This window comes from Salvelinus sp. IW2-2015, linkage group LG23 (assembly GCF_002910315.2).
Source record: "Salvelinus sp. IW2-2015 linkage group LG23, ASM291031v2, whole genome shotgun sequence".
Taxonomy (NCBI): Eukaryota; Metazoa; Chordata; class Actinopteri; order Salmoniformes; family Salmonidae; genus Salvelinus; species Salvelinus sp. IW2-2015.
This window is the reverse complement of record NC_036863.1, coordinates 12,985,876-13,006,585: the sequence shown is the minus strand read 5'-3', so window position 1 is coordinate 13,006,585 and position 20,710 is coordinate 12,985,876. Positions and strand designations below refer to the sequence as shown.

General features: G+C 43.5%; 2 protein-coding genes across 9 annotated transcripts in view; one reads left to right on the top strand and one right to left on the bottom strand.

Moving 5' to 3' along the window:
- Positions 1–7,403, top strand: part of LOC111950135 (cation channel sperm-associated auxiliary subunit gamma) — a 26,670-nt gene extending 19,267 nt beyond the window's left edge. For 3 of the 5 annotated variants that reach the window (XM_023967527.1, XM_023967526.1, XM_023967529.1), the window contains 8 exons: positions 167–323; positions 791–854; positions 1,013–1,111; positions 1,259–1,360; positions 6,326–6,418; positions 6,536–6,635; positions 6,773–6,899; positions 7,148–7,403. In XM_023967527.1, the coding sequence (XP_023823295.1) occupies positions 167–323; positions 791–854; positions 1,013–1,111; positions 1,259–1,360; positions 6,326–6,418; positions 6,536–6,635; positions 6,773–6,899; positions 7,148–7,239 (834 nt within the window). In that variant the 3' untranslated portion in view covers positions 7,240–7,403. Of the gene's footprint in view, positions 1–166; positions 324–790; positions 855–1,012; positions 1,112–1,258; positions 1,361–6,325; positions 6,419–6,535; positions 6,649–6,772; positions 6,900–7,147 lie in introns of all 5 variants that reach the window. The other 2 variants (XR_002875461.2, XM_023967528.1) reach the window with 2 other exon arrangements.
- Positions 7,254–20,664, bottom strand: LOC111950136 (heterogeneous nuclear ribonucleoprotein L). 4 transcript variants are annotated; one of them, XM_023967531.2, is made up of 14 exons: positions 19,811–20,664; positions 18,851–18,969; positions 18,466–18,703; positions 16,221–16,306; positions 15,801–15,897; positions 15,616–15,688; positions 10,185–10,220; positions 9,840–9,908; positions 9,433–9,713; positions 8,748–8,869; positions 8,450–8,651; positions 8,242–8,299; positions 7,965–8,120; positions 7,254–7,648 (listed from the first exon to the last, which is right to left on the bottom strand). In XM_023967531.2, the coding sequence occupies exons 1-14, from the start codon at positions 19,889–19,891 to the stop codon at positions 7,590–7,592; spliced, it is 1,677 nt and encodes a 558-aa protein (XP_023823299.1). In that variant the 5' UTR covers positions 19,892–20,664; the 3' UTR covers positions 7,254–7,589. The 4 variants fall into 4 exon arrangements, with proteins under 4 accessions (XP_023823299.1, XP_023823301.1, XP_023823300.1 ...); XM_023967533.2 differs by having other exon boundaries at positions 8,013–8,120; XM_023967532.2 differs by having other exon boundaries at positions 7,965–8,108.
- Between the last annotated feature and the right edge of the window lie 46 nt (positions 20,665–20,710).

Below are 20,710 nucleotides of genomic sequence, written 5' to 3'. Positions count from 1 at the left end.
AATATTTTCCTTTCATGTCATCCTTTCCATCACAGTTCCAGCAACTATGGTGGATGTGTTACCAGGCTAGCCCAATACAGCTCAGCTCAGCCCTATAGTGTGACCAGGCATACATGTCTCTGCCACCTGTAACTGATATTCCGTTTTGTTTTGCACCACCACTTAGGGGCTGCACAGGGTGCCCATCTACATTGGCTGCCCTCCCGGGAACCGCCTGGCATTTGACATCACAACCACCCTGGAGCAGTGTGCCAACAACAACAAGCGCTACTTCAACTGCCCCAAACCCGACCCCATCATGCCTTGCTTTTACTATGAAGACCGTGAGACTATGACCCTGAACTAAACCTGATTTGAAATAGTCAATGTTTGCGAAGACATAAGTTTTGACCCTCAACCTAAATCTAAATTGCACACATACATCTTGTACATTAGTGCGGCGGGGAGAACGGCAGTGAAAATGTATAATGTAAGCCCCCTCTAAATAGGGAAAGGGGGATACCTAGTCAGTTGTACAACTGAATGCAGTCAACTGAAATGTGTCTTCTGCATTTAACCCAACCCCTCTGAATCAGAGAGGTGCGGGGGGCTGCAATAATTGACATCCACAGCGCCCGGGGAACAGTGGGTTAACTACCTTGCTTGGGCAGAACGACAGGTTTTTACCTTGTCAGCTCAGGGATTCGATCCAGCAACCTTTCGGTTACTGGCCCAACGCTCTAACTACTAGGCTACCTGCCGTCAACTACCTACCACATTTACATGTCCTCCATTGTGTCTCTGTCTGCAGTGTTCTATCCCTTCTTCTTGATCCAGGACATGGTCTCTGGAGAGTCCGAGAGATTCCTCGGGAGGTAAACCCCCTCCCCCTTCATATCAATCTTATCCCCTCTTGTGCTGCCTTTTTGTACTCAAGACAAAAAAATAAACATCTTTGTGGTTTCTATACATTAATTGCTGTTGTTGAAGCCCATAGCTTGATATCATACTGTCTCTAATTGTTACACTACAGCTATACCTTTAAGGTGGTTGGCGGAGGAGCTTACTCGAAAGATCACATCCGCCTCTACACTCCAGAGGAGGTGCTTATGTATAACAGCCTCAACTACAGGTAATGGAGTTGCACTGGACCTACACAGGAAAACACAAAGGACCCAAATGTATCGTTTTAATATATTAGGACCAGGTTGGTTTAAAATACGGTACCAATAGAGATGCATATTTGTGTGATTCACCCTGGTTTCTCTCTGTCCCACAGCTCCCAGAGGACACTGGTCTGGATGTTTGAAGACATGGACAGCAGTGTTAATATCACTAAGGAAGGATTCGTGGTCATGCATGGCAATACAAACAAGATTCGGTAACACTCACATATATATATATACACATTATTTCAGCTTTTATTTTTTTCATCACATTCCCAGTGGGTCAGAAGTTTACATACACTCAATAAGTATTTGGTAGCATTGCCTTTAAATTGTTTAATTTGGGTCAATCGTTTCAGGTAGCCTTCCACAAGCTTCCCACAATAAGTTGGGTGAATTTTGGCCCATTCCTCCTGACAGAGCTGGTGTAACTGAGTCAGGTTTGTAGGCCTTTTTGCTCGCACACGCTTTTTCAGTTCTGCCCACAAATGTTCTATAGGATTGAGGTCAGGGCTTTGTGATGGCCACTCCAATACCTTGACTTTGTTGTCCTTAAGCCATTTTTCCACAATTCTGGAAGTATGCTTGGGGTCATTGTCCATTTGGAAGACCAATTTGCAACCAAGCTTTAACTTCCTGACTGATGTCTTGAGATGTTTCTTCAATATATCCATATAATTGTCCTTCCTCATGAAGCCATCTATTTTGTGAAGTGCACTAGTCCCTCCTGCAGCAAAGCACCCCCACAACATGATGCTGCCACCCCCGTGCTTCACGGTTGGGATGGTGTTCTTCATCTTGCAAGCATCCCACTTTTTCCTCCTAACATAACGATGGTCATTATGGCCAAACAGTTCTATTTTTGTTTCATCAGACCAGAGGACATTTCTCCAAAAAGTACGATCTTTGTCTCCATGTGCAGTTGCAAACCGTAGTCTGGCTTTTTTATGGCTGTTTTAGAGCAATGGCTTCTTCCTTGCTGAGCAGCCTTTCAGGTTATGTCGACATAGGACTTGTTTTACTGTGGATATAGATACTTTTGTACCTATTTCCTCCAGCATCTTCACAAGGTCCTTTGCTGTGGTTCAAGGATTGATTTGCACTTTTTGCACCAAAGTACATTAATCTCTAGGAGACAGAACGCTTCTCCTTCCTGAGTGGTATGACGGCTGCGTGGTCCCATGGTGTTTATGCTTGCGTACTATTGTTTGTACAGATGAGCGTGGAACCTTCAGGCGTTTGGAAATTGCTCCCAAGGATAAACCAGACTTGTGGAGGTCTACAATAATTTTTCTGAGGTCTTGGCTGATTTCTTTTGATTTTCACATGATGTCAAGCAAAGACGCACTGAGTTTGAAGGTAGGCCTTGAAATACATCCACAGGCACACCTCAATTGACTCAAATGATGTCAATTAGTTTATCAGAAGCTTCTAAAGCCATGACATCATTTTCTGGAATTTTCCAAGCTGTTAAAAGGCACAATCAACTTAGTGTATGTAAACTTCTGACCCACTGGAATTGTGATGCAGTGAATTAATTATAAGTGAAATAATCTGTCTGTAAACAGTTGTTGGAGAAATTACTTGTGTCATGCACAACGTAGATGTCCTAACCGACTTACCAAACTATAGTTTGTTTTAACAAGAATTTGTGGAGTGGTTGAAAACGAGTTTAAATGACTCCAACCTAAGTGTATGTAATCTTCTGACTTCAACTGTATATATACACACATACGTATACACACATATATGTATATACACACACACACATATATACACATATATGTATATATATATTAATTATACACATGTGTGTGTATATATACATATATATATACACATCACATATATATACACTGCTCAAAAAAATAAAGGGAACACTTAAACAACACAATGTAACTCCAAGTCAATCACACTTCTGTGAAATCAAACTATCCACTTAGGAAGCAACACTGATTGACATTAAATTTCACATGCTGTTGTGCAAATGGAATAGACAACAGGTGGAAATTATAGCAATAGCAAGACACCCCCAATAAAGGAGTGGTTCTGCAGGTGGTGCAACAGACCACTTCTCAGTTCCTATGCTTCCTGGCTGATGTTTTGGTCACTTTTGAATGCTGGCGGTGCTTTCACTCTAGTGGTAGCATGAGACGGAGTCTACAACCCACACAAGTGGCTAGGTAGTGCAGCTCATCCAGGATGGCACATCAATGCGAGCTGTGGCAAGAAGGTTTGCTGTGTCTGTCAGCGTAGTGTCCAGAGCATGAGGGCGCTACCAGGAGACAGGCCAGTACATCAGGAGACGTGGAGGAGCCGTAGGAGGGCAACAACCCAGCAGCAGGACCGCTACCTCCGCTTTGTGCAAGGAGGAGCAGGTGGAGCACTGCCAGAGCCCTGCAAAATTACCTCCAGCAGGCCACAAATGTGCATGTGTCTGCTCAAACGGTCAGAAACAGACTCCATGAGGGTGGTATGAGGGCCCGACGTCAGCCCAACACCGTGCAGGACTTTGGCATTTGCCAGAGAACACCAAGATTGGCAAATTCGCCACTGGCGCCCTGTGCTCTTCACAGATGAAAGCAGGTTCGCACTGAGCACATGTGACAGACGTGACAGAGTCTGGAGACGCCGTGGAGAACGTTCTGCTGCTTGCAACATCCTCCAGCATGACCGGTTTGGCGGTGGGTCAGTCATGGTGTGGGGTGGCATTTCTTTGGGGGGCCGCACAGCCCTCCATGTGCTCGCCAGAGGTAGCCTGACTGCCATTAGGTACCGAGATGAGATCCTCAGACTCCTTGTGAGACCATATGCTGGTGGGGTTGGCCCTGGGTTCCTCCTAATGCAAGACAATGCTATACCTCATGTGGCTGGAGTGTGTCAGCAGTTCCTGCAAGAGGAAGGCATTGCTGCTATGGACTGGCCCGCCCGTTCCCCAGACCTGAATCCAATTGAGCACATCTGGGACATCATGTCTCGCTCCATCCACCAACGCCACGTTGCACCACAGACTGTCCAGGAGTTGCTTTAGTCCAGGTCTGGGAGGAGATCCTCAGAAGACCATCCGCCACTCATCAGGAGCATGCCCAGGCGTTGTAGGGAGGTCATACAGGCACGTGGAGGCCACACACACTACTGAGCCTCATTTTGACTTGTTTTAAGGACATTACATCAAAGTTGGATCAGCCTGTAGTGTGGTTTTCCACTTTAATTTTGAGTGTGACTCCAAATCCAGGCCTCCATGGGTTGATAAATTTGATTTCCATTGATAATTTGTGTGTGATTTTGTTGTCAGCACATTCAACTATGTAAAGAAAAAAGTATTTAATAAGAATATTTCATTCATTCAGATCTAGGATGTGTTATTTTAGTGTTCCCTTTATTTTTTTGAGCAGTATATATATATATATATATATATATATATTATATATATATATAATATATATATATATACACATCAACATATATATAATATTATATATATATACACACATCACATATATATATATAACACACACACATATACATACATACGCACAGTGCATTCGGAAAGTATTCAGACCCCTTGATTTTTTCCACATTGTTACGTTACAGCCTTATTCTAAAATGGATTAAATTGTTTTTTTTCTCAATCTATGCACAATACCCCAAAGTGACAAAGTGAAAACAGGTTTTTAGAAATGTATTAATTTTTTTTTTTTAAGAAATCACATTTACATAAGTATTCAGACCCTTTGCTGGGTACTTTGTTGAAGCACCTTTGGCAGTGATTACAGACTCAAGTCTTCTTGGGTATGACGCTACAAGCTTGGCACATCTCTTTTTGGGGAGTTTCTCCCATTCATTGCAGATCCTCTCAAGCTCTGTCAGGTTGGATGGGGAGCATTGCTGCACAACTATTTTCAGGTCTCCAGAGATGCTCGATCAGGTTCAAGTCCGGGCTCTGGCTGGGGCACTCAAGGACATTGAGACTTGTCCCGAAGCCACTCCTACATTGTCTTGGCTGTGTGCTTAGGGTCGTTGTCCTGTTGGAAGGTGAACCTTCACCCCAGTCTGAGGTCCTGAATGCCCTGGAGCAGGTTTTCATCAAGAATCTTGCTCTACTTTCCTCCGTTCATCTTTCCCTCGATCCTGACTAGTCTCACAGTCCTTGCCGCTGAAAAACATCCCCACAGCATGATGCTGCCACCACCATGCATCACCATAGGGATGGTGCCAGGTTTCCTCCAGGCTAGACATTCAGGCCAAAGATTTCAATCTTGGTTTCATCAGACCAGATCATCTTGTTTCTTATGGTCTGAGTCTTTAGCTACCTTTTGGCAAACTCCAAGCAGACTGTCATGTGCCTTTTACTGAGGAGTGGCATCTATCTGGCAACTCCACCATAAAGGCCTGATTGGTGGAATGCTGCAGAGTAGGTTGTCTTTCTGGAAGGTTCTCCCATCTCCACAGAGGAACCCTAGAGCTCTGTCAGAGTGACCATTGGGTTCTTGGTCTCCTCCCTGACCAAGGCCCTTCTCCCACGACTGCTTCGTTTGGCCTGCCGGCCAGCTCTGGGGAGTCTTGTTGGTTCCAAACTTCTTCCATTTAAGAATGATGGAGGCCACTGTTCTTTGGGACCTTTAATGCTGCAGACATTTTTGGTACCCTTCCCCAGATCTGTGCCTCGACACAATCCTATCTCAGTGCTCTACGGACAATTCCTTCGACCTCGTGGCTTGGTTTTTGCTCTGACATGCACTGTCAACTGTGAGACCTTATAGACGTGTGTGCCTTTCCAAATCATGTCCAATCAATTTAATTTACCACAGGTGGACTCCCAAGTTGTAGAAACATCTCAAGGAAGATCAATGGAAAAAGTATGTACCGGACGGAGCTCAAAGCAAAGTGTCTGAATACTTAAAATAGGGTATTTATTTCATTTTTAATAAATTAGCAATAATGTTTGCTTTGTCATTATGGGGTATTGTGTGTAGATTTGAAGGGGGAAAGGATGTAATCAATTTTAGAACACAGCAGTAATGTTAACAAAATGTGGATAAAGTCAAGGGGTCTGAATACTTTCCGAATGCACTGTATATAGTCACATACACTGGATAGGTGCAGTAAAATGTGAGTTGGCTATACAATACAATCAGATCTGGACCAGGCTACATACTGAGCTACTTGTTGATGTGCAGGTGGATGTGTCAGGGGAAATCTCCCTGTGGCAACATGGCCTGGAAGAGCCTGGAAGCACCAGACTATTACTTTGTCGTCGAAGTCTCAAACAAGTACGGCTCAAATTTTCTGCATTACATCTGTGTGTATAGGGTGTAATTTTTGTCATTGTGTGCACACAAAAGGTCTACTTGCATATTAACTGGACAGTGCCTTGTGTTCTTCTTTAGGGGTATAGATTTGAGTACGTACTGTGACTATGCGTTGCGGTTTATACTCCACGTGCATGGATTCCCATTGGACCCCAGCAGAGGCCTTTTCTACATGCTGGTGTGTTCCCTGTGTGCGTCCCTATTCCCTATAAAGTGCACTAAATTGGGTGCAATTTGGGATGCAAACACATAACATAACTCTTTCTGCACTGTTGTCAAGTATTACATTTGGTTGACCTGTCTTTCTTCCTCCAGATGACTCTGGCCACCATCGTAGGAATCCTCTTCTGCTTCATTGTGTATAACTGCTGTGGTCCAGGCTTGAAGAATCTGTTAAAGGCAGCCTACCATGCCACCAAGCACAGGAGCCACGCAGCGCACGGTAAACCACCCCAAAACCTTATCTTTGAGAATGACCTGTATATTCAGTGATTAGTTGACTGCAAACAGTCGTACCTCAAAGTTAAAGTGATACAGTGCATGCTCCTTGTGAATGGGTTTAGTAATCAACCGCTTACAGCGATCAAATTGTTCTGATGTGACTATAAGAGTGAACTGTATTTCTTCTGACATTGTTCATGGTTTTATATCTGATGCTATGTACTGAAGAGGGTGGCATCTGTGTTTCAGAATCCGATGTCTCACTGGCACCTAGTATAGGGGAAGGATTTCACAGATCCAAGGATTCAAGGCAGGGCTTAAGCCTAACATCTACTAATTGAAAGAAGAAAAAATATCACCATAGTTCACCATTCACTTTATTAAAAAAAGAGGCAGTGTTAACATGGAATTTTAATTAGTTTCAGAATAGGAAAAGGTTCTTTGTTCTGAGGTCTAATGTACTGAACAAATTCAAATGTTTTAAAATAAAAACCAAACAATACACTCTGGTAAAAAATCTTGCCCTCAATATCACTTAAGTTAAAGGAAAACGCTGGTCAATCTCATACATTTTGTTTTAGATTCATTGGGTCATAGAGGGGACTTGGAGTGAAGACGTGACTGCAATATACACTATGTATGGACACAGAGTTAAGTGGGGGGGGTGTAACAGGGTGGGTCAGGGTTTGTCCTAGTTGGCATGCTGCGCGGTTGAGAAACACAGCTTCAATGTGTAGGGGTACGGACCACCTGGAAGAAAGGTGGGGGGAAAGTTAGCCAACTGTGGAGAGATGTTGTCGGGACGGAATAATACATTCTCATTAACTAGTCTGGGGTGAATTCCCAAAAACAAAGAATTCTTAGCATTAAGATCAGTCAACATCCGCAGCGTTTATCATGAATGTGATCTCTGTGAACGTTTGGTAAATTGCCTTTTCAAAAGGCTCATTGTCAGTAGGGTGGTGCAGCGCCTTCGAATGAATCCCGGACTGATCTTAGTACTAAAGATAATGTTTTTGGGAAAGTCACTCCTGAATGACAGACTAGTTACTGTGTGTTTGCTCACCGTTGGTATCATTAGCTGTGGTGTTGTTATCGCAGTCTGAGTACTTACTGGGGTTCTTCATCTGGTAGTGGTTCATCATGGCCAGAGCCTCCATGGCGTCGTTTATAGATTCCCACTCCAGCAGCCCGGATGAGCTCCGCTCACCTGTCGCGCCACCCGAGGCGAGAGACACACATTCCAATTTATTGACACTGCAGCATCAAACCAATGGGAACTCACTCCAATTTAAAAGACCAGATGCAACATAATTCATGCAAATAAAGTTCATATTACTCACTCTTTCCAGTGAAGAGTTTGATGTTAGATGGGTTCTTCACACTAAGTTCCTCACAGACCTGAAAGGATAGATAAAGGGTTTGTTCATGAGAAATGCATTTTCCACCCACACACAAACTAAGTAAGCCAAACTTGTCAAGATCAACCCTCCAAGAGAACCAACAGCCCAATTCAAAGCTTCCAGCCCCAATCCTCTCCAGTTGTCTTACCCCATTGAAGACCTCCACGGAGATGTCGGGCTGCCCGTTGAAGAAGTGCAGGACGTTGCTTGGGTGCTGAATGCGGTTCTTGGCCGCCTGCTCCGGGGAGGTGAAGCGGTTGTTGCGGGAGCCATGGAAGTCCTTGAAGCTGCTGGAGCCATCCTCCAGCTCGTAGGACTGACCAGGCATGATGGCCTGCTGCTTGGACACACTGTGGACAGAGGATGGACAACATGTTGCATCAATGTGTTTCTAGTCAGTTTCTATGGACATCAATGTGTATGCAGAGTTTGAAAGCAGCACTGACCAGACGTTGAGCTTCTGTTCAAACAGGAAGTTGTTGTTGAGGTGGCTGATGGCGCGATCCACAGCGTAGCAGTCGCCCATCTCCACCATGGCTGCCCCCGGCTTACTCTTCATGAACTTCACCTGAGGACAGAGGGGGACAGGGCTCAGAAACCCTATCCTACTATCCAGTGGTGTAAAAATAATTAAGTAGTACTTTTTAAAGCTGTTTTGGGGGGTATTTGTACTTTACTATTTATATTTGACAACTTGTACTCCACTACATTCCTAAAGAAAATTTGATTTTCTCCAATACATTTTCCCTGACACCCAAAATTACATTTCGAATGCTCAGGCAGGGCAGCAATATGGTCCAATTCACACACCTATCAATATTATGCGTTGTCATCCCAACTGCCTCTGATCTGGCAGACTCACTAAACACAAATACAGCATTTGTAATTGAGTGTGCCTGTCTGTCCTTAAGTGAAAGTCACCCAGTAGAATACTACTAAAGTAATTTTCTATTAAGGTATTTTACTTTTACTCAAGTCCGACAATTGAGTACTTTTTCCACCACTGCTACTACCCACCTCCAACATGACCATAGAACCTTGTTTTCACCAGTCTATACCCACAGCAAGAACATAACCCTGAAGAGTCTATAACCTCCGCCTCAGTAATGCACCATTCCCATCTGAACTCACCCGCTCCACATTGCCGTAAAGACAGAAGACGTTGAAGACCCTGTCGGCGTTGATCTTTGCGGGCTCCAGGCCGTACACCATGACAACAGGGGAGTCAGCGTGGGCGGTGTAGTCACCGGGGGGAGGTGGGCCATGTCCGTACCCAGGTCCCCCGTAGCTTCCACCACGTCCGCGGCCACGCCCTCCCATCAGAGGCCCCATGCGGCGACCACCCTCGTAGTGTGGAGGAGGTCCGTAGCCGCTTTCATCATGGTAGCCGTGATAACCACCGGTTGGGCCGCCTTGTGAAAGAAATGGATAGACAGAGGTGATTGGGCAAACCGACTCAAACCATTACTGGAGTCATTCTAGACATCCCAACAGAGTTGACCTGTGACGCTCATAGTACAATGAACGTCTCTGCCTACCATACTCTGGAGGATGGTCTCCTAGTAGAGCTGGCTGTCTCACACGCTTGTTGGGGTTGGCATTGGGATCTGAGGGCAAGAAACAGCAATAAAGTGAGCCCCTGACTCCTGATAAGACAGTCTATCAGTGTGTCAAAAGGGGCACATCTACAAACTATGGGGCAGTGCTGTGATTAACATGCACAAGAAGCTGGGTAGAGATATTGAGCGTGTTAAGAAAATCATATGTATTTGTTACCATAACTACAAAATGTAACATACTGGAGATTTGTAGGAGGATTTAACATTAGCACAGCAAATGGAATAGATACTCTTACACACTAATACTCTTAACCACTCACACACCTTGTGAATTGTTCCAATTGCCTTCAGCGTCAGCATCTGTACAGGTACATACACATAGTCAAAACCAAAACAAATTATGTACAAACTAAACTAAAATGATTCTACCAAAAGAGAGGCTCAATACATGTATTAGAAAAATATTATATTGTGCAGGATGTTTTAAGAAAGCAGACTAGAGCACAACCCCGTGGCAAAAACAAATTGAAACACTAACGGGCTACATGAATTAAGATACATTTTTAATTCAGAATTATTTTACTCTTTATTGAGCTATTAAATGTAGACATCAAAACAACTGATTGATTCTAGCATGATTTGAGTTTCCTAGTCTGACAACAAATGCATGGTACCCCACCCATGGGCCACAAAGTCTGAAATACAGTTGACAGAAAAACAAAAACCAGGCCTGGAATTTCATATTGCCATTGCCTGGAACACTGGACCTATTTTGTGTGAATGAATATACTGAGTTTACAAAATATTAGGAACACCTTCCTAATATTGAGTTGAACAGCCTCAGTTCGTCGGTATGTACTCTACAAGGTGTCAAGCATTCCACAGGGATGCTGGACCATGTTGACTACCACAGTTGTGTCAAGTTGGATGGATGTCCTTTACGTGGTGAACCATTCCTAATACACACAGGAAATTGAGCGTGAAAAACCCTGCAGCATTGCAGTTCTTGACACACACAAACTGGTGCGCCTGGCACCTGCAATTTAAAAATATTTTTTTTTACCTTTATTTAACTAGGCAAGTCAGTTAAGAACAAATTCTTATTTACAATGACGGCCTATCCCGGCCAAACCCGGATGATGCTGGGCCAATTGTGCTCTGCCCTATGGGACTCCCAATCATGGCCAAATGTGATTCAGCCTGGATTCGAACCAGGTACTGTAGATGCAGTGCCTTAGACAGCTGCGTGACTCAGGAGCCCAACATACCCCAATATTTTGTTTTGCCCATTCACCCTCTGAATGGCACATACACAATCCATAAAAAATCCCTCTTTATCCAGTCTCCTCCCTTTACACTGATTAAAGTGGATTTAATAGGTGACATCAATAAGGGATCATAGCTTTCACCTGGATAGTATCATGGACTACCCAACAACAAAGACATTTCCTAAAATGTCCAGCTTTCTGTGATTTTACAAACTACGTCAGCTTTTACATCTAACCGTGGTCTGCCTCAATGTGGAAAACTAGATATTTCCATGTTGCTGTGAGACTACACATTTCTATCTTAAATCTGAGGAGATTCCAGACCTGGAATTTTATGCATGAGTTTGATAAAAGTCAACGATTCACATATGGGGTTGACAAAGTCAATCACAACAAACAATTTACATTACAATCATTATCTATTACCAGGTCAGTCATGTCTCTTTACATGTACTTACAGCACCAAGCACGGAGAACACAGGATGCAGAGGGCAGGTAGGGGGGCACTCTTCAGCAAGGATCCTACCCGCCAAACCTGTGACTCCAGCTTCAACTCAGTTTCCACCTTTCCCCACCACCAGAGAAAGAGCATCCACCAATCTTCCATGCTTGGCTTCAAGTTGCCGTCGCTTTGTTTTTATGGGTTGCCATTTGAGGCAAATTTCCAGCTTACCGTGCTTTGAACGCAAAGCCGGAGGATATTTGCACCGTTTGATTGAGGCGTGTCTTGTCGTCAGACACACAGAGCCAAACCTGCATCACACGGGAGGCGTTAGAGGTATCACTTACGGGCCAGTTCAGAAAGAAAAAAAAACAACGTAGTAGAATCAACAAGAACAGCACGGAAAAGAGGGGAAATGGGAGGGGAAGGTAAAGGGGAAAAAACAGCACCTGAGTCCATCAATGCAGAGAGAGCTTTGGGAAAATGCTGAAGTTTCTATCAGTCTGCCTCTGTGCTTGTATGCTTGGCGGGTGTTTGATGCTTGTGTCTTCGTGGTCCCCTTTTGAGTTTGTGGGGTGCGTCTTCTCATGTAAGTGGGCACACGTGCTGCTTGTTTGTTTTTTTGTACAATAGAGGTGGTCCCCCCATGGCGAAGTGAAAGGCATCTAGTGCTTGGCAGTAAAATCATCTGGAATGGCATTGTCTGCGTGGTGTGTTGTCATGGCGATTCAGCTTGGTGTGTCGTTGCCGTGAATATTCAGCTCGGTGGTGTGTTGTGTTGTTCAGCACAAGATGGGAGAGTGATAGCAAAAGGAAGCCCACACACCCAAGTCAAGAGATGGGATGGCATAGTGGTAGTTTGAGAAAAGAGTGGTCGCTCTCTGCCTCTGTATATTGTCTCAGTATGTAGTGTCATCTGTTCCCTTCTTAGGATGTTTAGAGTGTGTTTAGAAAACTCCTCTGTTGCTCACTGAAGTGGTTGTGTCTGACAGTCAGATCCCGAGGGCTGGGAGGAGTGGCCTTATCGGCCACACACCAGACTCCCGCCCCCATCACACAATGTGTTTTGTCAAAAGGTGAGATCTTCAGCATTCTGGAGATGAGATATGCTGTACTTGTAAGAGGATGGATGGCTATAAATCTATTAGATCAGTCTGTGGTGGTGGTTAATGCTGGGTGTCTGCTCACAATTGACTATTGGGGTGTCTCAGGCCCTTACCATGATCAAAACAGGACAGCTACTTTCCTCAAACCAACAGTGGGATAAAGAGTAAAATGTTTTTCCCTTGCAGAAGTGGAGAGTGGGAGTAGGGAGTAGGAAGTATTGAGAGTTGAGGTTGTGTGAATTCCAGTGTCTGTTGCCCCCATTGTGTCCGATGTTTACTGAGGAGCTGGTTGGTTTGGAGTACCAGTGGGTGGGTGCTGTTTAGGGCTGTAGTGGAGTCTGTATGAGTGTGCACAGTGAGGACACAAATGAGGAGCACCTCTTTCTCAAGGGGCAGCCAGCCGCACCTTAACACCTGCACATTAACAGGGACCATCTAAACACATGGGACAGCTGTTCTTTCACCTGTTACCTCAGTGTCAAGTGTCTGAAATGAAGATGTGGCCATGGTGGACATGAAACTACTAAGACAAATTCATTGTGGCTCATATAAGAATCTGAACTACCAAAAAAAAAAAAAAATCACCAGGGTGATTAAATTGACTACCACTCCAACTAAAATTGTGTTCCCTTTTGCATAAAAGGGATCAGGGCATATGACTAAATGCAAGGAAAATCACATGCTGTTGCACTGTGTCCCATTAGATGCCAAATATTCTGCACTTTAAGAGGTTGAACTAAAAGAGCAATGTATCTACCAAGCATCATACATCACTGAAATTCTATGATTTTATTTTCGCACTCATGGCAGCATAGCATCTCCAAATGGAGACAGAATGTCACAAGAAACCCTACTTGGATACAAAACATCCATCCACAAATAGAGTAAACGACTGACTGACAGGTCATAAACTGGACTTCTTGAAAGTTCCAGAAATACCATTGAACAAATGTCTCTGCAATGTTCCTAATGAAATAAAATTAAGGGATAATCCACTAAGTCTTATGATTAACAGTGTTAACACTAATATATCCAGGACCTATATACTAGGCGGTGACAAAGGAAAGCCCCAGAAATGGTTAAAGACCCAAGTCATAGACTGTTTTCTCATCTACCGCACGGCAAGCGGTAACGGAGCGCAAAGTCTAAGACCAAAAGGCTGCTTAACAGCTTCTACCCCCAAGCCATAAGACTGCTGAACAATTAATCAAATGGCCACTGGATTATTTACATTGACACCACCCCATTTTTATTTTTTACACTGCATAGTCACCTCACCCCTACCTACATGTACAAATTACCTCAACTAACCTGTAACTAACCCCCGCACATTGACTCAGTACCGGTACCCCCTGTATATAGCCTCTATTGTTACTTTATATAATTTTTTTTACTTAAGAAAATATTTACCAAATAAATGTAACTCTTTCTTGAACTGCACTGTTGGTTAAGGGCTTGTAAAGTAAGCATTTCACATAAGGTCTACAACACATTGTATTCGGCGCAGGTGGCAGGTGGTTTGATTTGATGTGAAAAAATCTTTGAAGAAATTTTTCATTTTGTCATAAGGTTCCTAGCAATGTGAAAATCGTTCTGGAAATCTGACTACAAAACTCTCTCTGGGCTGACTGGCTGGCTAACTCGCAAACGTAGCTACACACAATAACAAAGTACATTTTATGTGAAGTAGCTAGCTAGCTGTAACATTGCCAAAACAACTATCAATTTAGGAGTCTCTCACCAGGTTCAGCTTGCAGTTCCTCTCTGCCCAGAGCAAGTGCAGAGTATGATGCTATGTTTCCCAGACACAGGGTGCATTGCAAGATGGTACTTGAAGGGGACACTGAGCTGAATAACTTGGTACACTGTTTAGATTGAGCACATCTAAAAGAAATATCTACTTTGTCATGAGACGATATAAACGTATGGATGTATGCCCATACTCTTCCTGGACCCCAGGAAGATTAGCTGCTGCTTTGGTAGCAGCTAATGGGGATCCATAATAAATACATATACCACCGACTGGCTGATTTGATGATCTGAAGTGCAGGTAATGTTTTTTTTAAATGAAATGTGAGCGTGTGTTATCTCCAGTGACGAGAACCATGTAGCTATGACACGTTCCTACATGATTTTCCTGATGTCACAGACGGAGCATTTTAATTTGACCCCGATAGAACATAGGAGTTTAATTTCTGGGGTGGATTATACCTTTCACTTCACCCCCCCCCAATGTCAGGGAATCTTGGTCCATGACAACTACAAGGTCAGCGGTTGTCTACCTCCCCCTGGCTAGAATAGAAACTTACAGACACTTAAGCCCCAAGGAACAGATTTGAATGCCAAAACCTGACCTTAACTGTGATTGACTAATCAAAAGAAAGAAATAACCAGAACTGTATTTTGCAAACAAAATCTCCAATATGTTTAAGAATAACGGATGCATGGGCATTCCAAGTGAGACGCCTAGGGTGCAACACAGTGCTTGGGTGCTGACAGGAGGTTGATGTGTGGAAGTGAGGTGTGACATGCACTGCAGGGAATGTGAACCTGTGTGATGAGACCCCAGGTGCTTCACTGTGGCATAACTGGGAATGCATCAGTTTACCCATGAATGCATGCAGTGGTCTGCAATGCAGACGATTCAACATGCAGGAGCATGTGCTGCAAAATGGCTGCCCCTCAAGGTCACTCCTCGTGCCCTTACTGCACGTCTGTGGTGTTGAGAGAGCATGAGGACACAGGGTGATGCGTCACAGACGTAGTGCCTCTGAACAGCTTCCGCTGCTCGCTGTGGTTGTGGCCAAAGTTACCGTGGAGCAGGGCGTTCAAAAGGCACTACAGCCGGAGGCCTGGGACCCTACCCATCCCACAATGCCATAAGAGCAGGAGGGGAAGAGAGAAGGGGATGGGGAGGGATGCGGGGCTGTGTTTTTTACCTTGGCCACTCGGGTTGGGGTTTGTGTAGTCCCAGGTGTCCTGGTCATTCTTGAACACATTGAGGCGGGTTGGCTGTGAAGACAGACATTCAAACATTTCATTATTTTGCCCATCACGGTGTTCCTTCAGTGAAATTAACCCAGTGTTTAGATGGACAAATGGAGATAAGCATGTAACCACTCACCTTGGCGTACTCAATCTTCAGTGTGCAGCAGCCAGAGTAGATGTCTGCCCCATTTAGAGAGGCTTTCGCCCTCTGGGCACTTTGCACAGAGTCAAATGTATGGGAAGTGAAGGAAACTATGGATAATAAAAGCATTTGCGTACTTTACACATTCCATGTTCACCTTGTCATTCAAAGCTCTGCTCACGAAAACAACGAACACTTGTTACACAATTAGACCTATATCAACAACAAATAATAAACAAATATTTACTAGCTGCCACCTGCAGACGACTTGTCAGGTGTGCTGACAGAAGCTTCAAGTGTGGAGTGAATTAAGATTGTGTGGCATGGACTGCAGGGAATGTGAACCTGTGTGTGGTGATGAGATCCTTGGTCCGATACACATTTTTGAACAATGAGATTTTGAGCAAAGGATATTCCACCATGGCCTGAACTCCATTCTTCCTGAAGATGACGATCCTTTGCACAGGCCCACAGTTGTTACAGACGGTATACAGCACATCCTGCAGAGCAGAGAACCAAAATAGTTTGATTGAAGGACCAGTGCAGTCAAACTTGATTTTCCTGTTTTATATATACAGTACCAGTCAAAATGTTTGGACACACCTACTCATTCAAGGATTTTTCTTTATTTGTACTATTTTCTACATTGTAGAACAATAGTGAGGACATCAAAACTATTAAATAACATATGGAATCATGAAGTAAGCAGAAAACGGTTAAACAAATCAAAATATATTTGAGATTCTTCAAAGTAGCCACCATTTGCCTTGACAGCTTTGTATACTCTTGGCATTCTCTAAACCAGCTTCATGAGGTAGTCACCTGGAATGCATTTCAATTAACAGGTGTGCCTTGTTAATTTGTGGAATTTCTTTCCTTAATGCATTTGAGCCAATCAGTTGTGTTTTGACATGGTAGGTGTGGTATACAGAAGGTAGCCCTATTTAGTAAAAGACCAAGTCCATATTATGGTAAGAACAGCGCAAATAAGCAAAGACAAACGACAGTCCATCATTACTTTAAGACATGGTAAGTCAATGCGGATCATTTCAAGAGTCGCAAAAACCATCAAGCACTATTATGAAACTGGCTCGCATGAGGACCGCCACAGAAAAGGAAGACCCAGAGTTACCTCTGCTGCAGAGGATAAGTTCATTAGAGTTAACTGCACCTCAGATTGCAGCCCAAATAAATTCAAGTAACAGACACATCTCAACATCGACTTAAAAAAAAAAACTTTATTTAACTAGGCAAGTCAGTTAAGAACAAATTCTTATTTTCAATGACGGTCTCGGGAACAGTGGGTTAACTGCATTGTTCAGGGGCAGAACGATACATTTTTACCTTGTCAGCTCGGGGATTCGATCTTGCAACCTTTCAGTTACAAGTCCAACGCTATAACCACTAGGCTACCTGCCGCCCCAGAGGAGACTGTGTGAATCAGGACTTCATGGTTGAATTGCTTCAAAGAAACCACTACTAAAAGGACACCAGAATAAGAAGAGACTTGTTTGGGCCAAGAAACACGAGCAATGGACATTCGACCAGTGGAGAACTGTCCTTTGGTCTGATGAGTCCAAATTTGAGATTCTTGGTTCCAACCGCCGTGTCTTTGTGAGACGGAGAGTAGGTGAACGGATGATCTCCGCATGTGTGGTTCCCAACGTGAAGCATGGAGGTGGTGTGATGGTGCTTTGTTGGTGACACGGTCTGTGATTTATTTAGAATTGAAGGCACACTGAACCAGCATGGGTACCACAGCATTCTACAGCGATACACCATCCCATCTGGTTTGCACTTACTGGGATTATCATTTGTTTTTCAACAGGACAATGACCCAACACACCTCCAGGCTGTGTAAGGGCTATTTGACCAAGAAGGAGAGTGACGGAGTGATACACCTGACCTCAACCCAATTGAGATGGTTTGGGATGAGTTGGACCGCAGAGTGAAGGAAAAGCAGCCTACAAATGCTGAGCATATGTGGGAACTCCTTCAAGTCTGTTGGAAAAGCATTCCAAGTGAAGCTGGTTGAGAGAATGCCAAGAGAGTGCAAAGCTGTCAAAGGCAAACTACTTTGAAGAATCTAAAATCCATTTTGATTTTTTAACACTTTTTTGGTTACTACATGATTCCATATGTGTTATTTGATAGTTTTGATGTCTTCACTATTATTCTACAATGTATTTCCACACTGAGGTTGGAATAATACTGTGAAATTGTGAAAATGATAATGCCATTTTAGTGTAAGAGCTGTTTGAAAACTGGCAATGTCAGCCTGTTTTAGTGGGATTGAGTTGGGGCCTGCCTGCCTGGTGGTAAATTAGTTAGACTAATGAGAAAGACTCCAAATCCCTCTGCCAATAACATCTAGTTTTCGACCTCCCCACTTAGACCACACTGACAGTCCTTGCGAAATTCTTGCTTGAGAAATTGCTCTTTGCTGTGATGCTATTTTAAATTATTTTTGGCAGTTTTTATTGAAAACAATCACAGTAAGGTACTTCATTCTTAGCCAGAAATTATTTGATATTGAGACAAAAAAAATGGCTGAATTGGACCTTTAACAATGTGTAAAACAATGTGTTGCAGCGAGCCAAACAATGGTGCCATGTCATAGCAATGAAACAGCTGCCTTGTATAACAGTGGGTGTGTTACCGAGGTTATGGGGTAGATAGGGTTCATGATGGTGAGCAGAAGCACGTTATTGACGCTGCGTGAGTCGTCTGGGTCTCCGGGCCGGGAGATCTTCTGGCTGGTGGAGTAGTTGATGAAGGAGGGGTGCCCAGCGATGTAGACCTGGTTCTCAGCTGCGTAAGTCACAGCGTTGCAGGATCCATTCAAGTCCTCATACTCCACCAGGGCCTGGCGCTTCTTGGGCATCATGACCACATAACTTTGAAGAGAATGGAAGATTGAATAATTTGGTTTCTATACACTGCAATTAGGATAATGGGCTACAGGAACAAAATACATCAATGGTGCAAAATCTAAAATCTATCCAGTCCAAGAAAAGGCTTGTTCAAGTGTGTTGGACAGTCACCTGATGGTCCCAAACTCCTGCAGGGCTTCCACTAGATCTGCTTCCATGATGCCATCAACAAGGCCCCTGATGTGGACCACCGGGGAAGGGAGCGTTTTATGGGGGTCATCATAGCCCTCCTTACAAACAAGACAAAAAAGTTAGATTAAAAAATTTTAAAAAATTAAACACAGATGACCATACCACGATAATATATATACACACACATCCCCAGGGTGTGTTACCAATCAAAACCAACCCGCCATTAATGACAGGCACCACCCCAGGGTACCAAAAAAATCCTAAACAATGATGGGGTTGATATGAACAACACATAAACAGAATTTATAAAGTAGTGGGGGGCTTTGCATAAAGCCTGGTCTTCTTGAAAAGACAAGCCCGTGCATTAGTGAGTGGAATGGTTGCCTGCCAGCAGATTGTTAGCTGGCTAACGCTTGTCGTACATTCCACGTAGGCCCAAAATATCTTACGTTACCCCATACAAACAAGTGATATCATCACAAGGTTCTGGCCAAATGCATTGCGATGTTGGAAAATACTCGTAAACAAGTGTACTAAATTAATGAAAATGGTCACCAAGTATCTCCGCTTGGTTTTATTGGTGAGCCTGATTAACCTTCATCACACAACGCTAACGTTAGCTAACTAGAAACATAGCTAGCTAGCTTCATTAGCCCCACATTTGACAACAAAAACAAACTAGTTAACAATGTTAACGTTAATTATAGTTTATGATTTTGTATACAAGCTTAGTTGAACAAGCAAAAACGCCGGTTGTGAGGCTAGTTCTGCTAGCTAATTACAGTAACGTTACCATAGCTAACTAGTTCCGCCTAGCTTAGGCTCGCTCATGTTCAGCACTCATATTTTGCACACTTGGAAGTTCCAAAACGCTGGCTATTTTTGTTTTACTGATGCATGCACCTTTCCTTCCCAACTAAATGGCGAGTCAATGCTTACCGTCGTCATCCCGTCTTCGGTTTTCTGTCTTTTCGTTGCTCTGCCACCCTCGTTGTAGTAGCGACCTGCTGCGGCGGCCATGTTGTCCCAGACAAAAGCCTCAAATGGAAAATTGTAAAGCCGAGTGAAAAACTACAACGTAACACAAAGGAGCTCGCGCACATTTACAGTGGTGAGAGTGTTCCTTCAATCTTTCACAACAGTGCGAGTGTGATACATTTTCCCTCCCCTAGTGTTTGGACGGTAGAAACGTTAATAGAAAAGAGGTGCGCACTGGAATGTTGCATGTCTAGTCTCTTGAATATTTTTGTTATTCAATGTAGCTAGCCAATGTTATATCACATCATATAATTAATACGTTTACCAATGTCTGTGGAATGTTAGCTGGGGATACTACAAGCACGACCACAATCGATACTACAACCACCACCAAATCGTTTCTCACAACCATATAAAAATCACATATTTAGGATTGCAAATCAATGGCTAAAGTATTTTGCTATAATGTACAGTTTGTCTGGGTTAAAGGGGATGGGCAAAGGTTTCCCTGTGAAAACTTCTTCATACAGCAGCTAATAAATCATAAAATTATATGCAATTATTTGGTCAGTACATGTTGTATCCTTGAGATCATAGGAGTTCATTCAGAATTAGGTGTGCTGTTGACTGATTATTCTTATTTAACCTTTAACTAGGCAAGTCAGTTATGAACAAATTCTTAGTTACAATGACGGCCCAGGAACAGTGGGTTAACTGCCTTGTTCAGGGGCAGAACAGAATTTTACCTTGTCAGCTCGGGGATTCGATCTAGCAACTATTCAGTTACTGGCCCAATGCTCTCACCACTAGGCTACCTGCCACCCCAAAATTATACAACTATTTGATTTAGAAATATACTTG